This window comes from Mauremys mutica, chromosome 5 (assembly GCF_020497125.1).
Source record: "Mauremys mutica isolate MM-2020 ecotype Southern chromosome 5, ASM2049712v1, whole genome shotgun sequence".
Classification (NCBI taxonomy): Eukaryota; Metazoa; Chordata; order Testudines; family Geoemydidae; genus Mauremys; species Mauremys mutica.
The window spans coordinates 73,014,475-73,034,970 of NC_059076.1; the positions used below are offsets into that span (position 1 = coordinate 73,014,475).

Below are 20,496 nucleotides of genomic sequence, written 5' to 3' on the forward strand. Positions count from 1 at the left end.
GTAAAAGATATTACCTCACCCACCTTGTCTCAAATATACAAGACTAAGGCTAGTCTACACTAGCACTTTTGTTGGTATAACTTATATCACTCAGGGGTGTGAAAAAACATCCCTTTTATGAACATAAATTACACCATCAGAAGTGCTGTCTACACTGGCGCTATGTTGGTGGGAGATGCTCTCCAGCTGACATAGCTACCACCGCTCGTTGGAGGTGGTTTAATTATGGCAATAGGAGAGCTCACTCCCATCAGTATAGAGCGGCTACACAAGCGATCTTACTGCGGCACAGCTGCATTGGTACAGCTGTGCCACCATAAGCTCACTAGTGTAGACATGGCCTTACATGAGGCAATGATCCTCAGCAAATAAAGGTGCTCCAGAATAGCTCTGATCTCTGGGTACTGGCAGGCTGATGAGGAGGTAATGAGTTACAATACTTTCTCACAAAGGCTTGGAACTAGATTCTTAGCCATTAGATTAATCTCAGATATTTGTTTTCATTAAGTTATCTTATCAACTAGCTCAGATGCAAACTTACAGCTACAGTGTATATTCCATTGATCAGAAGCTTCTTACATCTCTACAGAGAGATTCATTTCATTTCTTCTTTTTAAAGATAAAGACAATGGAGTTGAGATAATCAACTAACTTCATTAATCAGCCCATCTTAGGATTGCCAAGTGTCTGGTTTTTGATCAGCACGCCCAGTCAAAAAGCTAACCTGGTGGCTGCTGACTGGGCTGCTAAAAGTTTGGTTGGTGGCGCAGCGGAGCTGCACGGCTCCTGGAAGCAGCCAGCATGTCCGGCTCCTATTTGCAGGGGTGGCCACAGGGGCTCCATGCAATGGCCTGTCCCAAGCACTGGCTCTGCAGCTCCCATTGGCTGGGAACCATGGCCAATGGGAACTGCACAGGCGGCACCTGTGGGCATGGGCAGCACGCAGAGCCCCCTGGCCCCTCCGCCTAGGAGTCAGACATGCTGGTTGCTTCCAGGAGCCGCACGAAGCCAGGGTAGTTAGGGAGCCTGCCTTAGCCCCGCTGTGCTGCCGACTGGGAGCCGCCTGAGGTAAGCGCCGCCCAGCCGGAGCCCTCACCCCTTCCTGCACCCCAACCCCCTGCCCCAGCCCTGAGCCCCCTCTCGGATCCCACACCCCCTCCTACACCCAAACTCTCTCCCAGAGCCTGCACCCCAAACCCCTGCCCCGGCCCTGATCCTGCTTCTGCACCCCAAACCCCTCATTCCCAGCCCCACCCCAAAGTCTGCACTCCCTCCCGTACCCCTGCCCCAGCCCTGAGCCCCTCCTGCACTCTAAACCCCTTGTCCCCAGCCCAGAGCTCCCCTGCACCCTGAACCCCTTATTTCTAGCCTCACTCTGGAGCCCTCACCCCCTCCTGCACCCCAGCCCCCTGCCCCAGCCCAGTGAGAGCGAGTGAGAGTGGGGGGAGAGCAAGCAACAGAGGGAGGGGGTTTGTAGTAAGTAGGGGGCAGGGCCTCGAAGAAGGGGCAGGGCAGGGGCAGAGCCTCAGGAAAGAGGTGGGGCAAGAGTGTTTGATTTTCTGTGATTAGAAATCTGACAACCCCAGCCCATCTCTAAATTGAATCTGGTAAATTCTGGATGTCCTGTTACTTAGTCAAACACTATATAATTTTAATGAGTTCTGTGTGCATCATCATGAAAATTTGCCCCACTAAATCTGTATAAATCGGATGGTACCACAGCATTAGATAACCTAATATCTGCATATAGTAAACAAATTATCTGATTTTAATTAGGAATAATAGTAGCCATCTTTTGCCTCTTTTTTCATTTTTATATGTGTATGGTATTATGCTATTGCAGTTTTAAAAGCCTTAATTCTGGATTTAAAGAAAAGAAATCTCTGCATAAGTCTTTAAAGAAAGCAGTCCTACCTCCTGGTCTTGCGTACTGTACATGAAAATGAAATCCAACGGACATACCAATAGACACAGTCTTTAGCTGTTCTTGTACTTTAATAGATGTTAAAGATGCAGAAGACCTGTTGGTCCATTGCTGTGCTAATGCAGGATTCTGTAATGTTTTGTGCAATCTAGTTGTAAGTTCAAGCAATGGTTCTTTTACCAATAACAGTGCCTCACCTATTTATAAGTTATGCTTTTCTCCCCTCAACAGTATCACTTAATGCCTTGTGCTCAATTCTTCATGTTATATGTCAATTGTAAGGGACTCATAGCATTGCTTAAGTGACACTCTTGAATTACCAGTGCAGACTGCAATGTAAGGTGCCAAACTCAATTTTCTGATTATAGTCCCAACAGGGGCATTAAGTTCAGTTTTACTAGTAAAGCTATACTGTGTCTTTGACTTGTTAAACAATGAATGCACACAGGAGCACAATTTCCTCTCTTTCTGAACTCAGACTGAATTTGTTATCTCACTGGTACATGTTTTGAAAAATGTCCTTATGGTGTTAGAGATATGAAAAATGGTTCCTGTCTGTGAGAGCATTGTATGGCGATGTCTTGTGTCTCAACAAGTACTGGCAATATTACTACTGCTGGTTTTCTTCAGATAGAAATTAACTTGACCCCTTTTGACCGATAACCAAATGAAAATGGGCACGAGTACAAATACCACTTTTTAGGACAAGTTGGGAAAGTCCTTAATAGTCAAACTAGGGCAGAATTTCTTTATAAGAGAGTTCACAAACAATGGCGCTACTATGCAGATGTTATACATTTGTTGTCTTGTTGTCTGAGGTTTTGCCTAATAATGAATCAAGCTTATTTTCAAAGTATCCTCTATTACAGTGGATTGTATTAATAGTAAAACATTCTGTGTTTCTTTTGAGTAGATTGTTTCTGTTTCTCTCTTTTGACTGAATTAGTTGTTTATTTCTAAACAACAATCCAGTTCATACAGTATCCGTGGAAAGTATTGTTCAATTGCATTTGAAGATATTTACCAGAAAATTTTGTGTGTTGAAGAGACAGAGGTTGGTGTGGCAAAACAAATCTGGAAAGTTTCAGTTGTAGGAATTGTTCCTAGTTGTCCAGAATGAGGACCAAATTTGACCCTCAGTTATATCCATGCATCTTCACTGAAGTCTGTGTAAGTAAAGACAAAATTTAGCCCTGAATATTTTCATTTTAGCATGTACATTGCTATTGATCTTTCATTTATTATTCAAAGCCTACTTCGAGAGGAGCCTTTCTAGGAAAATTAAACAGGCTGTGATTGTTTCTTGGAATGCAGGGTATCATTCAGGATTAAGAGGCTTTGGTGCTTAGTATAAAAATGTTTACGCTAATATGGCTTGAGGGCTCTGTCTGCATTGAGCACAGTCCAGTTTTGGAAATGTTGCACCATTGTTTTAAATTTTCCCCTTTCTTTGTCAAGCTTCCTTGTCATGTAACCATTTTAAATTTATACACATCTTTTTCAAAATGTGAAAATATCCATCCCCAGTGTAATTGGATGCAATCCTGCTGACTACAGCTGTTATCTCATGCAACCTTAGTAGAGGGGTAGTTTTTCCATTTTAAAAATGGAAGTATTGCATCATTGATAAAACTCATGAAAAGCTTTACAAGTTTAAGAGTGGTAGCAGTGTTAGTTTGTATCAGCAAAAACAATGAGGAGTCCTTGTGGCACCTTAGAGACTAACAAATTTATTTGGGCATAAGCTTTCATGGGCTAAAACCGACTTCATCAGATGCATGGACTGAAAAATACAGTAAGCGATATATATCTATATCATATAGATATCTATATAGATATATGAAAAGATGGGAGTTGCCTTACCAAGTGTGGGATCAGTGCTAACGAGGCCAATTCAATTAAGGTGGAAGTGGCCTGTTCTCAACAGTTGATTACTTTTGTAGTGCTAACGAGGCCAATGCAATCAAGGTGGACGTTGCCCGTTTCCAACAGTTGACAAGAAGGTGTGAGTATCAGCAGAGAAAAAATTACTTTTTGTAGTGACCCATCCACTCCCAGTCTTTATTCAGACCTAATTTGATGGTGTCCAATTTGCAAATTAATTCCAGTTCAGCAGTTTCTTGTTGAAGTCTTTTTCTGAAGTATTTTTGTTAAAGAATTGCCACTTTTAAGTCTATTATTAGTCTCCAGGGAGATTAAAGTACTCTACTACTGGTTTTTGAATGTTACAATTCTTAATGGACACAAATCAGACATCTACTCTTTTGCATAGAGACTGTCCAGTTTGGCCAATGTACATGGCAGAGGGGCATTGCTGGCACATGATGGCATATATCACATTGGTAGACATGCAGGTGAACAAGCCCCTGATGGTGTGGCTGATGTGGTTAGGTCCTACGATGGTGTCCCTTAAATAGATATGTGGACAGGGCTGGCAACGGGGTTTGTAGCAGGGATTGGTTCCTAGGTTAGTGTTTTTGTTGTGTGGTGTGTAGTTGCTGCTGAGTATTTGCTTCAGGTTGGGGGGCTGTCTGTAAGCAAGGACTGGCCTGTCTCCCAAGGTCTGTGAGAGTGAGGGATCGTCCTTCAGGAAAACAGACTTCAATGAAAAACTGCAGAACTAGAATTAAACCATCAGGGTTCAAACCCTGCCTGTCCTATGACAGACTGATTCCCATCAATGATGGACATAGCCAATGCTTCTTCAGCCTTGGAAAGACCCACATCTCAGATAGGTGCTCTGTGTGCAAGTCAATCTCCACAAGAACCTACAAATCCAGGGATGTCCAGCTCAAGTTACACCTGCTAGAGCAGTCCTTGTGAGTCAATTTGGGCCCAGAGAGGGTAGTAAGTACCAGCATCAACCAATTCTGCCTCAAACAGACACCATACCCCAGGATAAGGCAGAGAAAAGAGGGTGAGAGGCACCACTGACAAAGCCAGCACTGGCAACTTCCACACTGACCAACTCAGCACTGACAGTCTCCACATCGGCAGCAAAATCAGAACCTTTGGCCACGAAAAGGTGATATCAAGAGACTGAGCTGGAGGGAGCTCAAACATAGCTCCAAACAGGGAGCATAGTCCCCAAGAGACAGTTCATCCAAAGGCAGAGCCTCCAAGCCCTCCACCAAAACTGAAGAGATGCAGCAGAAATGAGACCCAGTACTGATACCCATGAATGAGCCTGGCAGTGAGCTGAGATGCATCCTGCAAGACTCACTGTTCCCTGCAGAGACATCCTCCACACCAAGCAGTGACCAGAACCAGGGCCAATACCAGTTTTGTGTCCGCATACAGCACCACCACTGAAAGAAGAGCTCTTCACTTCACCATCCTACTCCTTTTCTCCAGTGTTGAGTAGAGATCCCTGACCCCTGCCTTTTGAAAGCAATCTTAAGGAACATACCAGGTGGCTTTCATTTAGAGTTCCATCTCAGCTGGGGGGTGAGCGGCACCAAACTAACCAGCTTCTAGGAGGCCAGTGTCCCTACAGCATGCCACCAGGACTGTATCAGCCCTGCTGAGAACTATCATCATTCGAGTCTGGAAGCAGATATCCCTCTGATACATCCAGAAAGAGGAGGAGATCCTGTTCCTTAATGATATCATTAGCCAGGCCACTGACATGAGCTGGACAATGGCCCCCATGAGCAAGAGGTAATGGAGGGACATCAACAACTGACCCCTATCTCTACACAAGATGTCATCCTCACCAGAAGGTGGTGCCTGTCCCAGAGCCAGCCAGCACTCAATGGCTTCAAGGCATTCCAGGATCTTTTGTCTCACATTGCAGAGACCACAAACATTGAAATGACATTGATACAGGAAAAATCCCACAAACTATTTTATATTTTAAGCACTGCAACTCCAGCCCAGGGTCTCACTCCCTTTCAATCAGAGGGTCCTGCAGCTGACCAAACCCTGGCCATTCTTTCTCCTACTTCTAAACTAGTGGAGAAGAGGTACAGATGTCTCCAAAGGGCTTTGAATAATTCTATGCCCACCCAATTTGAGGGCTTCTGGTTGTTTTGGCAGTACAGGAAAAGTTCAAGTCCACAAAAGGCCTATCTAAGAACAGAGATCCTAAGAAGTTGGGTCTGTTTGGATGCAAGATATATTAATTTGCCTCACCAAGATGAAAAGTACAAGGTCCTGTTTACTATATATGATTTTCTCACCTGGAAGAGGGTCACCCTATTTCTGTTACATAAAGCAGCAGAAGATGGCATCAAGCCTATAATATGCTCTTCCCCTGTTCTCCCAGATAGACCTCCTGGTGAACTATGAAAAATCATTTCTTGTCCCATCACAGAAGATAAAGTTCATAGAAGCTTTGATTGACTCTAGGTCCACAAGAGCATATCTTCCTGAGGACAGGTTTTTGTTCATGCAATCAATAGTACATTAAATGAAATCAGACTCTACCGTGATGGTATGGAGTCATCTGGGGCAGCTAAGCCATATGCGTGCATACACTCACATTATACCCTTTGCCAAACTTCTTCTATTGGCTCTATGATGGAACTCTGGCTCAGATTAATCAATTCCCCAGCAAAGCACCAAATGAACAAGAAAGACCTGATCCTGCCTCAGATTGTCACTGAGATGGTTGCAGGAACCCAAGAATGTACATAAAGGGGTTCTGTTCACAGCTCTTCCCCTCGAATAGTTGCTATGGAGGTCCATTATAGACCCAATATTCCTTCATTGGGTATCTCCCATGATAGATCTGATTACCATCATCAACAATGCCAAGTGCCAAAACTTTTGTTCTGGAGGGGCACAAACCTGAATAGATACCAGATGCCTATCTTCTACACTGGTCTCAAGGCCTTCTTTGTGCCTTTCCATTGATTCCCCCAAAATAATATCCAAGATCAAATGAGACGAAGCCACAATCATCCTTGTAGTCCTTACTGTCCAAAGCAGTTCTGGTTGAAAGACAGGCCACAGATGTCCACCCAAACACCTGTCCAGCTTCCAACTGCCCAGATCTGATTTCACAGCACCTTGAACAGATACTCCACACAGACCCAAAGTCACTGCACCTATCAGCATGGCTGTTGGCTGGCTCAGTATCACAGACAAAGACTGCTCTAGGCAAGTCCAGGAAGTCCTGAAACAAAGCAGGAAAATATTGTTCAGGAATATCTATTCATCAGACCTGCTGTGCAAAAGAGTTTAATCTCGTATGCATGAGGCACATGTGCACCCCCACTGATTACATCATCTCAAAGAACCACAGCTACTGTAGGGTCAGTAACTGTTCTTTTTCTGAGAGGGAGAAGGCAAAGCAGAATTGCTGGCTGCCTTACCAGGTAAAGTACTGTCCTATCGTTTGTGTACAGTTCATTTACATCATGTAGTAATAATAATACCTACCTCTTCTATCACACTTTTCATGAGTAGATCTCAAAGCACTTTAGTCTGTATCATTGTTCCCATTTTTTTCCAGATGTGGAAACTGAGGCACATGGAGGGAAGTGACTTGTCCACGGTCACCCTGAAGGCCACTGGCAGAAATGGGAATTGAATTCAGCTGTCCTGAGTCCTCCTACAGTGCCCTATCTGCTAGCTATACTGCCTAGTTTAAGCTTGGCCTCTAGTCAATGTATGTCTCCTGGACCAAAGATTCTATACGTAAAGCTCATTTTTGATGTCTGATGCTCTTTGTCATATTGTATTCAAACACCTACTACCAGTATGCATGAATGTGAGCTGACCATACGTAATTATAAGGAACATCCACCCAAATACCTGAGATCAGTATTGAGCCATTTATAATAGTTGGTGCAGATTGGTATGTATATTGTGGTTGTCAATATGTTGTCTGAAGAAGGCTCTGATGGTGGCATGAGGGATTCACTAACTTCATAATGGGAAAACAGTCCTCCTAGGCAATTAGAGTAGTCAGACTCCAGTTCCCATAAGCTTTGCGGCTACAAATTTTCATTAAGCAAGGCAATAAAATAATTATACTTATTTATAAGTTAGATGTCTCTTTCATTTCAGTAATTTGTCTTGGAAGGGGCAAAAAGGAAAACAAAGTTGTAGAAATATCTGAGACACATTGTCTTCTTGAAACTCGGTATATGTACATTCAATAAAGCATTGCTTAGTTACAGAGAGTGTAAGAATTCCCACCGTTAATTATAACTCTTCAGTACTCAGAGGTATAAAAGAAAAAAGTGACAACTTGCAGCACACACAGTTTTCCCAGAAGCTAGTGTCTTTCCAGCCTCAAGATGATCACATCCTCTATCATTAGAAACTACTAGTGGTGTGAAGAACATAAATCCTAATTCTTAGAAGCAATGCAAGCTGAGTTTCTTCCTACCCTAGTCTCTCTCTTTCAAGACAGAGTTGCACAGCAGGTGAAAGACAATCCAGGAAAGACATAGTAATGGAGGTAAAAAAGGACCATGCCTTCTGCTATCATTTTAGACACCGTTATAAAGAGCTGAGACCTCTATTCCAAATGGCTCTGAAATAGATACAGCAGAAACTAGCTCCTGTAGAATAGAATAGAATAGTAGTTTATACATGTTATGTAGAAAAGTCATAACGTTAGTGCACTATGTCTATAGTAAATTGGCAAAAATTAAGTATTGTGGACAGGGTAATAATATGCACATTCACATTAAGAACCGAATAACCTTCATAATGTATTACAGATTTTCCCTATTGTTGTTTAGGCCCGTGCTCTTGTTCATATTAAAATATTACTACTACTCATTGTTACTGTGTGTGTGTGTGTGTGTGTGTGTGTGTGTGTGTAAATATGTTTTTTCAGTTGGCTTAGAAGTCTTATTTTTTTCCATAGCTGTTGGAGCATAGGCAGAGATATATTCATGTGCAAATCTATAGCAAGAATTTCCAACAGCAGGCAGGAAATAGCTGACAAATATCAGAATAAAGATGTTGAAATCCCTTTATAAATGGTCATGTCTGAGTTCAAATGACTTGCCAAATCTCCATTTCCCCTCCACCTCCAATGTGATTATTTTATAGTCAATTTGTCCTTTTTACTGAGTGAATTTTATTCAGAAGTTACTTTTAATTTTTCAGTTTCTGTAATTAATTCTTAGAGAAAACTGTAGGTAAACCTCAAATAAGTAATAAAAAATAAATATGTGCAAATGTTATGGGGTTTTTTCACTGTGTTTAAAGAAGTAGATGTAAAATAAATGTGACCAGTTCTATGAAAGTGTGTCTGTCTATCACCCTGGATTACTAAACACACCTTAGTTGGCTGAGATAGGATCATGTTGTTATAACTAAACTAGTATTGTTTATATGTCCTCCTAGTCCCTGAAGTTTTTCTTTATCTCCGTAGTTGCTTCACTATTGCCGCTAATAAAGGAAGAAGCACTGGTACAGTTTGGCCACAGGTGGAGTATTTTTAACTACTGTGTCTAGATTTGCACTGAGTAAGATTAGATGATGTGGTGCAACAGTGTTAAACACCAGTGCCCCATCTCCACCCTCACGCTTCCAACATTATTAGCACCAGTGCAATAGCAATAATGGGATTTTTTTTTTAAATGCTGGATGACATTACTCTAGGATGTGTCTAGCACTAGAAAACTTAGTACCTGTCTTACAGCAACAGAATAGCTGCAAAGATGCCTAATACAGGGATCATGCATTTTTACCATTGTGTCATGAAAACCTGCTCAGAGTAGGGTCTTTCCTTTACCCAAAATGTAGATTTTCACAACACCCTGGTGTTATGCCTGATCCTGGGCTACACTAGCACTTCTGCCATTACTAACACTGATATAGCTGCATCATTTAGCAGCAGTTGCTGTAAAACCGGTAGTAATTAGCATCAACAAGGCCCTAGATGGTCACTGCTATGTTCTGCCACTGTTTGAAACATGAACACATGACTTTGTAATTTAAAATAGAAAAGTTTCAAGACAGCGCAGATACCTTTTGTTATGGCACATGCTTGGTGAAAAGTCTGTGTTTGAGATTGTTAAACTTCTTCCATACCTGGCACAGAATATGTAGTTAGGTACATTTCTATTTACTTTTTTGGCCTTAGTCTCACTACAGTACATATAAATGATGAGGAAAATAAAGTAAAATTGATATGAAAATGAAAGTAAAAATATCTTAAAAATCTTCCATGATCATTAGACAATGTGCCCAAGAATAGTTAAAATGCACAATCTGGAAGGGACAAACTTAAAAAGTAATTTTTTTTTACTCATTTATCCAAGATGGTTTGGTATTGCTGCTGGAACTCTGCCATTGACTGGGAGGGTCAGATGACCGTATGGGCTAAAAAGAAAGCCTCAATGCAAAATAGCTCAAGCAGTAGCTCTTTCAGGGTAAGGGACATTCAAAGGGTATAATGAAAACTAAAGTCCAGCCTTAACCCAAACCTAACATCAAAACAATCTGAACTCAGGAGGAAACTATATGGTCAACATTCAAAGAATGAATATTCAGAAATCTGTCGTGAATAACTTCAAAATGTTTCACACAACTATATTGAAAACAGTCTGGTAAAAAAGAGCTAATCTGCTACTAACAAATAAAGTATGTACTGTAGGTGGGATAACTCTCATTTCTAGACCAAAGTATCTTTGTGATATGGTTTTACAAAATAGTCAGACCCTTCAAAACGTTGATTTTTTTTCAGTACTGTGTCTCAAAATACCATGTGTGATTAATCTTAAACCTCTGTCCCCCTTTTTACAGCCAAACAGTCTCCTTTTCTAGACACCACACGTGAAATTTCAGGCAGAAAATATTTTCAGAGTACTTTGGGGAGCAGGAGTATCAAAATGAATCTTATAATGGAAAGTAGGTTACAAATGTAACTATGACATGATCCATTTCTAATACCAAAAGTATGCATCCATTATGGTGTTTGTCATACATACATATTCCATGAATTCAATAGACTCTGCAGTAAAATCTCTGATTAAATAATGACCTAAATTATATGATAAATGACATACTGTATATAATATTGTAAAGTATTTATATGTGAAATATATTGAAAAGGTACATCTGCGCATAAAACCACAAAGACATCTGGAGTATTGAGACAAAGATACAATTCCCAGCTGGGACAAGCCAGTAAAACAGATGAGTTTTAGAATCAAGACCACACACAGCAAAGTTTGATCTCTGCTTTGATAGGGGCCTTATAGAGGTTGTAGTGCTGCTAAAGCAGGACTGTTAAAGGAAATTCACAAACTACCTTAATGGTCCTTAGTCTCGATATTTTTTTTTATAGAAGTGCTGCTTTCCTGTTAATTGCTCCTTCAATATGCAATGTAAATGGTCATTTAAGCAATTGTACAATAAGCAAAAATATGTACAGGATCTGATTGTCATCAATGTTGAGTGTCTATAGTTCCTATTGACTTCATTTGGAGTTCTGGGTGCTCAGCACTTCTGAATGTCAAACCTACAGTCTTTACAGTTATGTGAATGTGAAGAAGTTCTGTATTTTTATTGTAAATAAACCTATCTCCCATTGGTGTGGTGCTATGAGTCCAGTTAGCAGAGCCCTAGAGCTTCAGTTCCTCAGTTGCCTCCTGGTATGGTAGGGTTCTGAGGCTTGGTTAAGAATAAAAGTTGTGAAGAGTACAGCTATATTAACAGCTGTCAGTGGAAAAGCTGGGACTAAAACTCATGGTTCCTGGTACGCAGTTTAGTTCACCTTTCCCTAGGTTACAGAAAATTATGGCGGAAGTTTCATTCACTCCCTCACAAATGTATGGGAAGGTTTGACAGAACTGTCAAATGTCTGTCACCTCCTGGGAATGACACATGATTAACAGCAGGCACAAGCTAGGGCATTTAGATTTCTAGCAACCTGATTGTGGCTGCAGTTGCTTAGATATTTGAACACCATAGTAAGAGAGACAGAATTGAGGCCCTTTTTTAAAAAGTGACCCTTAATACTAGGACTCTTGCAATTAATATATTAAGTTCAAATAAAATTAACAAATGATCCACCGGCACCCAAATAAAAATCAAACCTTTTTAAAAATTCAAAAGATTCTTAATTTCTATTGTGGCATCAGCTGAAAATAAGAGTACTAAGATGATTACAAAAAGGACTTTACTTGCAGTATTTGCAGGTCTGATGACATAGGGAACTACAGGAAATCTGCCATCCCAATCTCCAGAACAAAAAGGTTTGAATCTGTTGGGAAAAGTTTTAAATAAGTATCCAAACCAAATCTCCCAACTTCATTGAGGTTTTCCATCCCAGCAGGGATTCATGGCTTTATTAATTAGAGAGCTTACAAATGGTCCTTTAGCTATAATTAAGTGTTGTAGCAGCTGAATATCTGATGTGTGTTCTTGCAGGGACTTTGCTGGCAAGGGGATAGACTTAAGGATCAGATATGCAAATAGCTCTGACTTCCATTGGCTTCTAAAATTCCAGGTGACAAAATAGAGCTCAGTGTCTAGATAATGAGGTTGTTTCTTTATTTTAATCCTCTCCTCTCCCGTCGCCATCCCTCTGATTAACTTACTTTCTTCTCATGCAGGGACCCTCTAAAACTACAACAACTGCAGAACCAAATTCGTCTGGAACAAGAAGGTGGCCAGCGATACCATCACCACCAACAACATCAAAACCCTCCCCCATCTCCTCCTTTTCCTCCTCCCCCTTCTTTCCAGGAGCTGGTGTCCAGCCAGTCTGTCACTTCTCCTGTGCAAATGAGCATTCTCAACTCCCACACTTCCCCAACCATGCAGTCATCCAGCACCTTCAACTATGCCCGGCCTAAACAGTTCATTGCTGCTCAGAACATCAGCCCTGCTTCAGGTTATGTAACTCCTTCATCTGGCTCTTCCACATCCAGCCTGCCATCCCCTATGTCTCCAACTGCCTCTCAGAAACAATTTGGCAGAGCACCTGTTCCCCCTTTCTCCCAGCCATTTGCTCCGGAAGGGGAGTACCTGTGGTCTCCATCTTCCTCTTCACCCCCTCCCCCACCTCCACCGGTCTTTAGTCCAACTGCAACATTTTCAGTTTCTGATTCCTTCCCACTTCCCCCACCCCCTCCTCCTCCTCTCCCTTCCTCAGTTTCCTCACCTTCCCGCAGTCTTTCTCCAACTGCTAGGTTCTCTAATTCCAGCCAGTCTCCAGCAGCGTTTCTCAGCTCCATGTTACCATCCCAACCACCGCCTATATCTGTCAATGCACTAGGACTTCCAAAAGGTGTTATGCCTCCGTGAGTATAAACAACTAATGAACTTTTTACATTTAATTTTATTGTTTAATAATTTTATTGCTTCTCCATTTTATAGCTTTTTGGGCTCTCTGCACTGTGGCTAACTGAGAGGGGATGGGGGAATGACTGATTCTTGAATCAGTGGAAGGAATTGCAAGGAAATTTCCCTTCGGGCTAGAAGTCTTGCAGTCACTTTCATAAGGTGATACTTGGCCTCTGACTCTAGTGATTTCTGTACATGGAGGAATGTCAGGGAAGAAGACACTGATCCGAAATCTCATGCTGTATTCTGCTTATGGAACAAACCTGCAGAGATAGAAAATGAAGGGGTACAATGGTCTACTGATATTTGGTTATCTTTTTTTGCTCAGGGTGGGGAAGAGAGGATGTGGTGCTGGGGATTTGGAAGAACTGTGTTTAAAAAACAGGAAAAACACCACAGACTACATCAGCTCCACATATTTTCTCTCCCTTTTGTCTCCCCGCAAGGCTAAAATATTGTTCTGGAGCATGCCAAAAGCCCAGAGCAGTTCAGTTTGTCTTTCCATTGGCACTAGATTCTCATTCCATTGTTGGAGAACAAAGAGAAATGCTAAAGAACAAAAAATGAGAATAGCTGGATCCAAGGCTTATTTATAACTTTGTTTAAGGGCTTTCTAAATATGTTCACAGTATCAAGATAACTTGCTCAACTATAGATTTGGTGCAGTAGGAACTTCTGTTATTTCACTCCAAGGTATGTGATGGAAGACAAGGGAGAGATAAGATGGATACCAGAGTAGTGATTCAGGTATACTTTTTTTTTTAAAAGTGTTTCTCTAGATTTACATCCTGTGTCTTATTATGATATTTGATCACAAAATAAACAGAATTAAGGAGAAAATGAATAGTTTCATTCACTCTTGCAGTCACTCTAACTTTGTTTTGTTTGCCTTCCTGTCTCCTCCTTTCCAGTGTCTCCATTCCTATAGTGATACCCAATTCTAGTATTTGTTCAGGAACAGGTTTGCAGGTACATGCAGCCCTGGAATAGTGGTTTTTGTGTGTGGGGGGGGTGGGGTGTATGCAGCCCACAAAGGTCCCAAGCTCCCCTGGGTATTTTACCAGAACTCAGTGTAGCTGTTTGTGTGTGACCTCCTAAGGCACGTTTGGAAAAATTCTGTCAGTTACTCCAAGATATTAATGAATTTGTCTGCAATGTAAACAAAACGTTGTAATCTTAATTATAACATTTGGTGATGTTAAAAGATCTGTTACATAATTCAAAAATCAACTTGTTCTGTCTCTTTAATTTTTAGTTTTATTTTTCTCTTTTCCTACCAAATTTCTTCTTTCCTGTTACTGTATGTTATCATATCCTTTCTTAGTTTTTTTCAGTGTCTGTTTCCCCTTTGTCTTGTTTAGCAGTATTCTCATTCCCATCATCTTCTATCTACCCTGCCACTCTTTCCTGTGTTTTTTCTCTTCTTTCTTCCCCCAAGTTCTTTCAGCCTCTCAATTTCCATATTCCCAAAATTTCTAATTTATTGACCCATCCCTTCTTACCACCTCTGTTTCCCCTTCACTCCTCCCTTTTTCTTTGTCATCTCTGTCTTTCTAAGATCCCCATTACTGTAGTACATGAGCACTCCCTGGTCTCTAATGTATTTATTCTCACAACACCCCTGTGAGGATATCTCCCATTTTACAGATGGAGAACTCAAGCACTAGAGGACTTGCCCAAGGTCACACAGCAATTTGGTGGTGAAGGGAGGAATTGAACCCAGGTCTCCCAAGTTCCAGGCTACCACCACAACAATTAGACCATCTCTCCTATCCCTTTTCTTCACTTTACTCATTTTTTTTCTCAGCTCTCACTCTCCACTCACTCCAGTGCATGGTTGTTGCCTGCCTGTTTGGGTCTCCACAGACAGAGCCAGTTAGTAGTATAGATGAGACTAGACTGAGCAAAATTAACTGACTGCCAATCAGCTCCAGCAATGTAGGAGGAGCAGAAGCTGGTCAGCTCTGCAGCCTGTACAAGGGAAAAAGCAGTCCAATCCTGGCCTGTACTCCTTCCTATCACCTTGCTATTGATGTCCATTCATTCTAAAAGGAAGACACTGTTTCCTTGATAAGACACTGTAGTGTGGTCATCTGGGTGCTGAACTTGGAGTCGAGATTGGACACTTGTCATTTCAACTCTAACATGCATCATGAGCAAGTCATTTAATTTCTCTGTCTCCATTTCCTAATCTATTAAATGGGATTACAAATGATACATTATGCGTTGCTGAAAATGAACTAGTTAAAGTGTGGAATGCATTCTGTAGATGGAAATGAGCAGTATCTTTATCAACATCGGAGAGTCCAGTATAAGCTGAGGTCTAAAGTAATGGAATTTCAGCTTTAAAATAGATTTTTACTACCATTGACATCAATGGGAGTAGGGTTGGATCCTTGATTGTTTTTTAAATACTTTACATTAGCTACCTTTCTTACCAACTGTTTTATTGCAAGAGAGAGAGCATTCTTGCAGCAAACTTTATGGTCACTTTCAATGCCTTCCCCTCTCTCTTGTCTTTTTATTGCTGGTATTTGTTTGCCACTTTCCTAGTTATGCTTGAGGATCATAGAATCATAGAATATCAGGGTTGGAAGGGACCTCAGGAGGTCATCTAGTCCAACCCCCTGCTCAAAGCAGGACCTACACCCACTAAATCATCCCAGCCAGGGCTTTGTCAAGCCAGGCCTTATACACCTCTAAGGATGGAGATTCCACCACCTCCCTAGGTAACCCATTCCAGTGCTTCACCACCCTCCTAGTGAAATAGTGTTTCCTAATATCCAACCTAAACCTTCCCCACTGCAACTTGAAACTATTGCTTCTCGTTCTGTCATCTGCCACCACTGAGATCACAGCCTAGCTCCATCCTCTTTGGAACCCCCTTCAGGTAGTTGAAGGCTGCTCTTAAATCCCCCTCACTCTTCTCTACTGAAGACTAAATAACCCCAATTCCCTCAACCTCTCCTCATAAGTCATGTGCCCCAGCCCCCTTCTCATTTTCATTGTCCTCCCCTGGACTCTCTCCAATTTGTCCACAGATATCCACATCAGATATTCACAACTCATGTTTATGTGTATGCTCTTCACATGATAGTTCACCCTCTTCTGCCTCTGTACTGGCTTCCTGTGAGAATGGTAGTCAAAGATATGAAAAAAAGAAAAGGGGATTTTTGAACTGCTTAGTCTTGTGTCAGACTCTGTAATATAACCTAAATAACTTGTCACCCAGATGAGTTGGAATTCTTGTGGAATACTTTTAAAAGTGATACTTCTTGGTGTTCTGATTACATTAGTATATATTGTATATTTGTAATATTTCTTTGACGCTCTCTTCATTTGAATGTAATGAAGAAATATTATATTCAGATTCAGAACTGGCTGGATTATTTTGGCATTTTTTTCATCAAAAAACAACTTTTTGATTAAATTGAAATTTTCACAAATTTAGTTATATTTTTGTTGAAGGTCTTAGTATTAAATTTTTTAAAATTGAAAATGAAAAAAAAAGGAATTTTTTGTTTCTTTTTGGTGGGCAAAATCCTACTTTCTCTTACTTTTTAACTTATTTTCCACTAGGGAAAAAAGATTGTGAATGGGGAATATAAAATACGGAAAGTGTTCTCCCCCCTGCCACTGAACCAAAACAATTGAAATTTTTTGAAAAATGTTCAAAAAATTGTTTTGGAATTTTACTGAGAAAAAATGTCAATTGAATAAAATACTTAGTACTGCCAGGGTGGTCAAGTCACTTTACAGTCACTAACACTTTCACCTAGTGAGATTAGTGAGGGACAATAGTGATCACTTTACCCATCCATCAAATGCAGCCACATTTGGGACGGAACACAGTAGTTTTTACCACCGTATAGTAACATTTAGATAGGAAGTGAAGAATACTTTAGTCAATTAACATTTCAGAGAGAAATAATGAGGGCTTGTAGCGGAGTGGCTATCTGCTCCCGCCTGGTGGGGCTTTAAAACAGCCCTGGGAAGGGGCTTTTGGCTGAGCTGACTAGGGAAGTGGCTGCAGCTGGAGGCCACGCCCCAAACTGAACAGGGATTATAAGAAGGCAGGGAAGCCAGGAGCAAGCAGTCTCTCTCTGTTTCTAGAGGGAGATGGGCCTGGCTGCTTAGGGCTTGAGACTAGATACCTGAGTGAAGCAGGGCTGGGGGACAGGCTGAGGAGCTAGGGAAGCTCCAGCCTGGAAAGCCCCAGGCTGCGGCCTAGCAAAGGGCCAAAGGTACTGGGAGTTGCAGAGGGCAGCCCAGGGGTAGGACAAAGCAGCAGGTCCAAACCCCTATTGTCTGTGATGAGTGGGCTGATACTGCAGTCTGCCCCAGGGTGTGGGGCTAGACCATGACTGTCAGTGGCCACTACTGAGGCAAAGTGGGGATAGTAGGGTGGGGGTTCCCCTTTTATTATAGTAAAAGGGGCACCGGGTCCTGGGAGGGACACGGCGCCGATAGTAAAAAGGGGGATCACCGGCCTGCAGAGGGCACTCCGTGCTGAAAAAGAGCCAATTCCCCAGGAAAACCAGCAGGAGGCGCCGCGGCGGTGAGTCGGCCCGTTTACAGGGCTGAATATTGTTTATTTCTGAGTTGGAATTTGGCCAATACCCTATTGCTCAATCCTTGTTCTTGGGGGTCTATGTTTTTCCTATTCTAAAGAGCTCTATGTATTAGTAGATTTATTGGTCCAGCTCAGCCTTCAGCTATGTGGAGGGTAACCCCTATTAACTTCAAGGGGAACTGCACATGTGACAGAATCCAAAATCGTGCCCGTTTTGTTTACTGACAGAAATGTATGGAGGCTGGAACCTAAGTTTCATCAGCCATCACAACAAAAGTTTGATACAAACCCAGTTTTTTCTCTGATTTGCACCCATGCACGTCAGTAAGTTTGGATGGGTGTCACTGACAGCAAAATTTTGGCCCACAGAGCGATTCTATAAATGCAAAGTGTAAACCACTAGAAAGAAAGCATGGAATTACTGTCTGACAATGACAGATGGTATCCCTTTCAAAGTAGAATAAACATGCATTTTCAGTTATGAATATATCAGTTTAAAAGGATCTTGACTGTAGGACATATCTAGTTCTTTCTTTCAAGCAGTTGCATTCTTCAGTAATGTTGCCTAGGTCACTAACAGAGGAAAATATCATGATGCACAGAGTTTTTAAAAGGACATGACTGTTGACTTAACTTTGTACTTGCGGTTCCTATTTAACTAACCCTTTTAAAGAGAAAAGAAATCCCTTTGGAACACTTCTGTAAAATTAACATAAACAATATTTTTCATCATTGCTGATGCTAATTTTAATTGCTGTTTCCATGCTCTTCAAAACTGTAAATCAAAGCGTTATGAGGATAAGGAAGAGAGAACAAAGGAGAACAGTGCAATGTTTTTGCCTTTACTTGAGCCAAAGCAGCTGGTCTGCTCTTCCAGACTTATTCTGTACGTTGAATTTTGCCTCAGTAACTACTGATATGCCAAATGTTTTACTGACCTCCAGGTTCCCTGCATATGTCAGTGATGATAGTGAGCATCATAAGGGACAGCCACCCATGCACATGTTGTCACCATATAACTCTCGGTCCCTCATTACGAAGGACATCCCACACTTTAGAACACAATTTATTGTTGTCCTATATAAATCTGGCATTTATTTTCCTGGTGGTGTGAATTATGTCTATCATAGTTTGCTCAAACTGAGTTTATAGTCAGTGTGGTTTATGCCAAAACATTCATGTGTTGGATGGGGCTTCTGAGAGCCCCTTGCTTAAAAATTCCACCACCAAATTGAGGGTAAAGGTTAAGGTGATTTCCCTGCCTCTGAGGGAGCTCATCTCATCTCTGTAATGTTCATTCATCCCTGCCAAACTTATCTCTGGGGCTCATGAAAATAATCTGAAGTGAAAGTTTTCTGCCATTGAAATGAACTGAATTTCAGCAAATGTCAGGTTTGGCTGTTTTTGTTTTTTAGTTTTCCAGTTTGCACTCAGGATTTGTCACAGGTCCAAGGGAGAGAACTTCTATGGGAGCCCTTTATGAAAATGACAATTTATCATTCTGCTAAACTAATGAACCCCATTGTTCTTTTGCCTTACAGTAACACCTAGAGGCCTCAGCAGAGATTGCGACCCCATTAGGCTAGGCACTGCACAAGACAGAGAGAGAGCTCTTTTCCCAAAGGTCTTACAATCTGAATAGACAATACAAAGGGTGGGAGGGGAAACAGAATCATGGAGAAGTGAAGTAACTCTCCCACGGTCACGCAGCAATTCAGTGGCAGAACCAGGATTAGAACTAAGTTCTCCTGACTCCTCACCTAATGACTTTCCCAGTAGACCACACTGCTTCCTATTGTTAAAAGCTTCCTGCCCTATTGTCCTCCCTGTGTCCTTCATCTTGAGCTCCACATATAGCTCTCTAGGAAGCTAAGTCCTGTATGGCTATCAAGGATATGAGCAGATTCTCCTCGGTTGTCCTATGAAACATCCATATGGTTTTTTTAAAATGGAAATTTTAAATGTAATGTGCACACGAGTTACCACCGAAAATATCTTCTTTTCATTCTTCTTAAAATAAAATGACTAAATACAACCACCACATATCCATACTGTAAGGGACTGGGACATAGACAGTCTTGCCTAGTGGTCAGAGCTGGGTTGGGGTCCACACATCAGGGACAGTAGTCTTTGAGAAGGGGTCAGAGGTATTGCTATAGACCAGGTTCAGTAAGCAAGAGTTGGGTCAAAGTCAAGCCAGGGTTGGAGACCGGAGATCAGAGATAATACCAGGCTAAAATCAGGAGGCAAGAGTCAGGATCAGGATCAGGCTGGGGTCAGAGGCCGGTCTGGAGTTGCAGCAGTACCAAAGTCTGTTTTGTTGGCCAGGCAACCTCCTGGGGCACTCTCCAGGGTTAAATACGGTGGTTGGCCAATCAGAGGCTGCAGGGTACTGTCATTCTGGGTCATTTGGGTGATACTTCCTGTGGCGCTTATTCTCCACAGTGTGCCTCTGCATTGTTTCTTGGTGTCACTGTGGGACTGTCAGCTGTCACAGGCTCTGAAGATCTAGGTTGCAACCACCCATCTGTACACATGCATTTGAACTTTGAATGCCAAGTTGTGCCCAAGTCACAATTGTAAACTAAATATTTGTGTGAATAATGATGTGCAAAAAAATTTGGCAAACTTTTTTGGCAAAAAATGCCTTTTCAATTACACTGAAATGTTTTGTGAATTTGTGTTGGTTTTGCCAAATTGTTCACGTAAAGAAAAAAATCCAAAAATGTCAAACCAT

General features: G+C 41.6%; 1 protein-coding gene across 8 annotated transcripts in view; it reads left to right on the forward strand.

The window, feature by feature from the left end:
- PALLD (palladin, cytoskeletal associated protein) overlaps positions 1 to 20,496 on the forward strand; it is a 328,370-nt gene that overhangs the window by 256,862 nt on the left and 51,012 nt on the right. For all 8 annotated transcript variants that reach the window (XM_045017800.1, XM_045017801.1, XM_045017802.1 and 5 more), the window contains one exon: positions 12,454 to 13,143. In XM_045017800.1, coding sequence (XP_044873735.1) covers positions 12,454 to 13,143 — 690 coding nt within the window. The remainder of the gene's footprint in view (positions 1 to 12,453; positions 13,144 to 20,496) is intronic.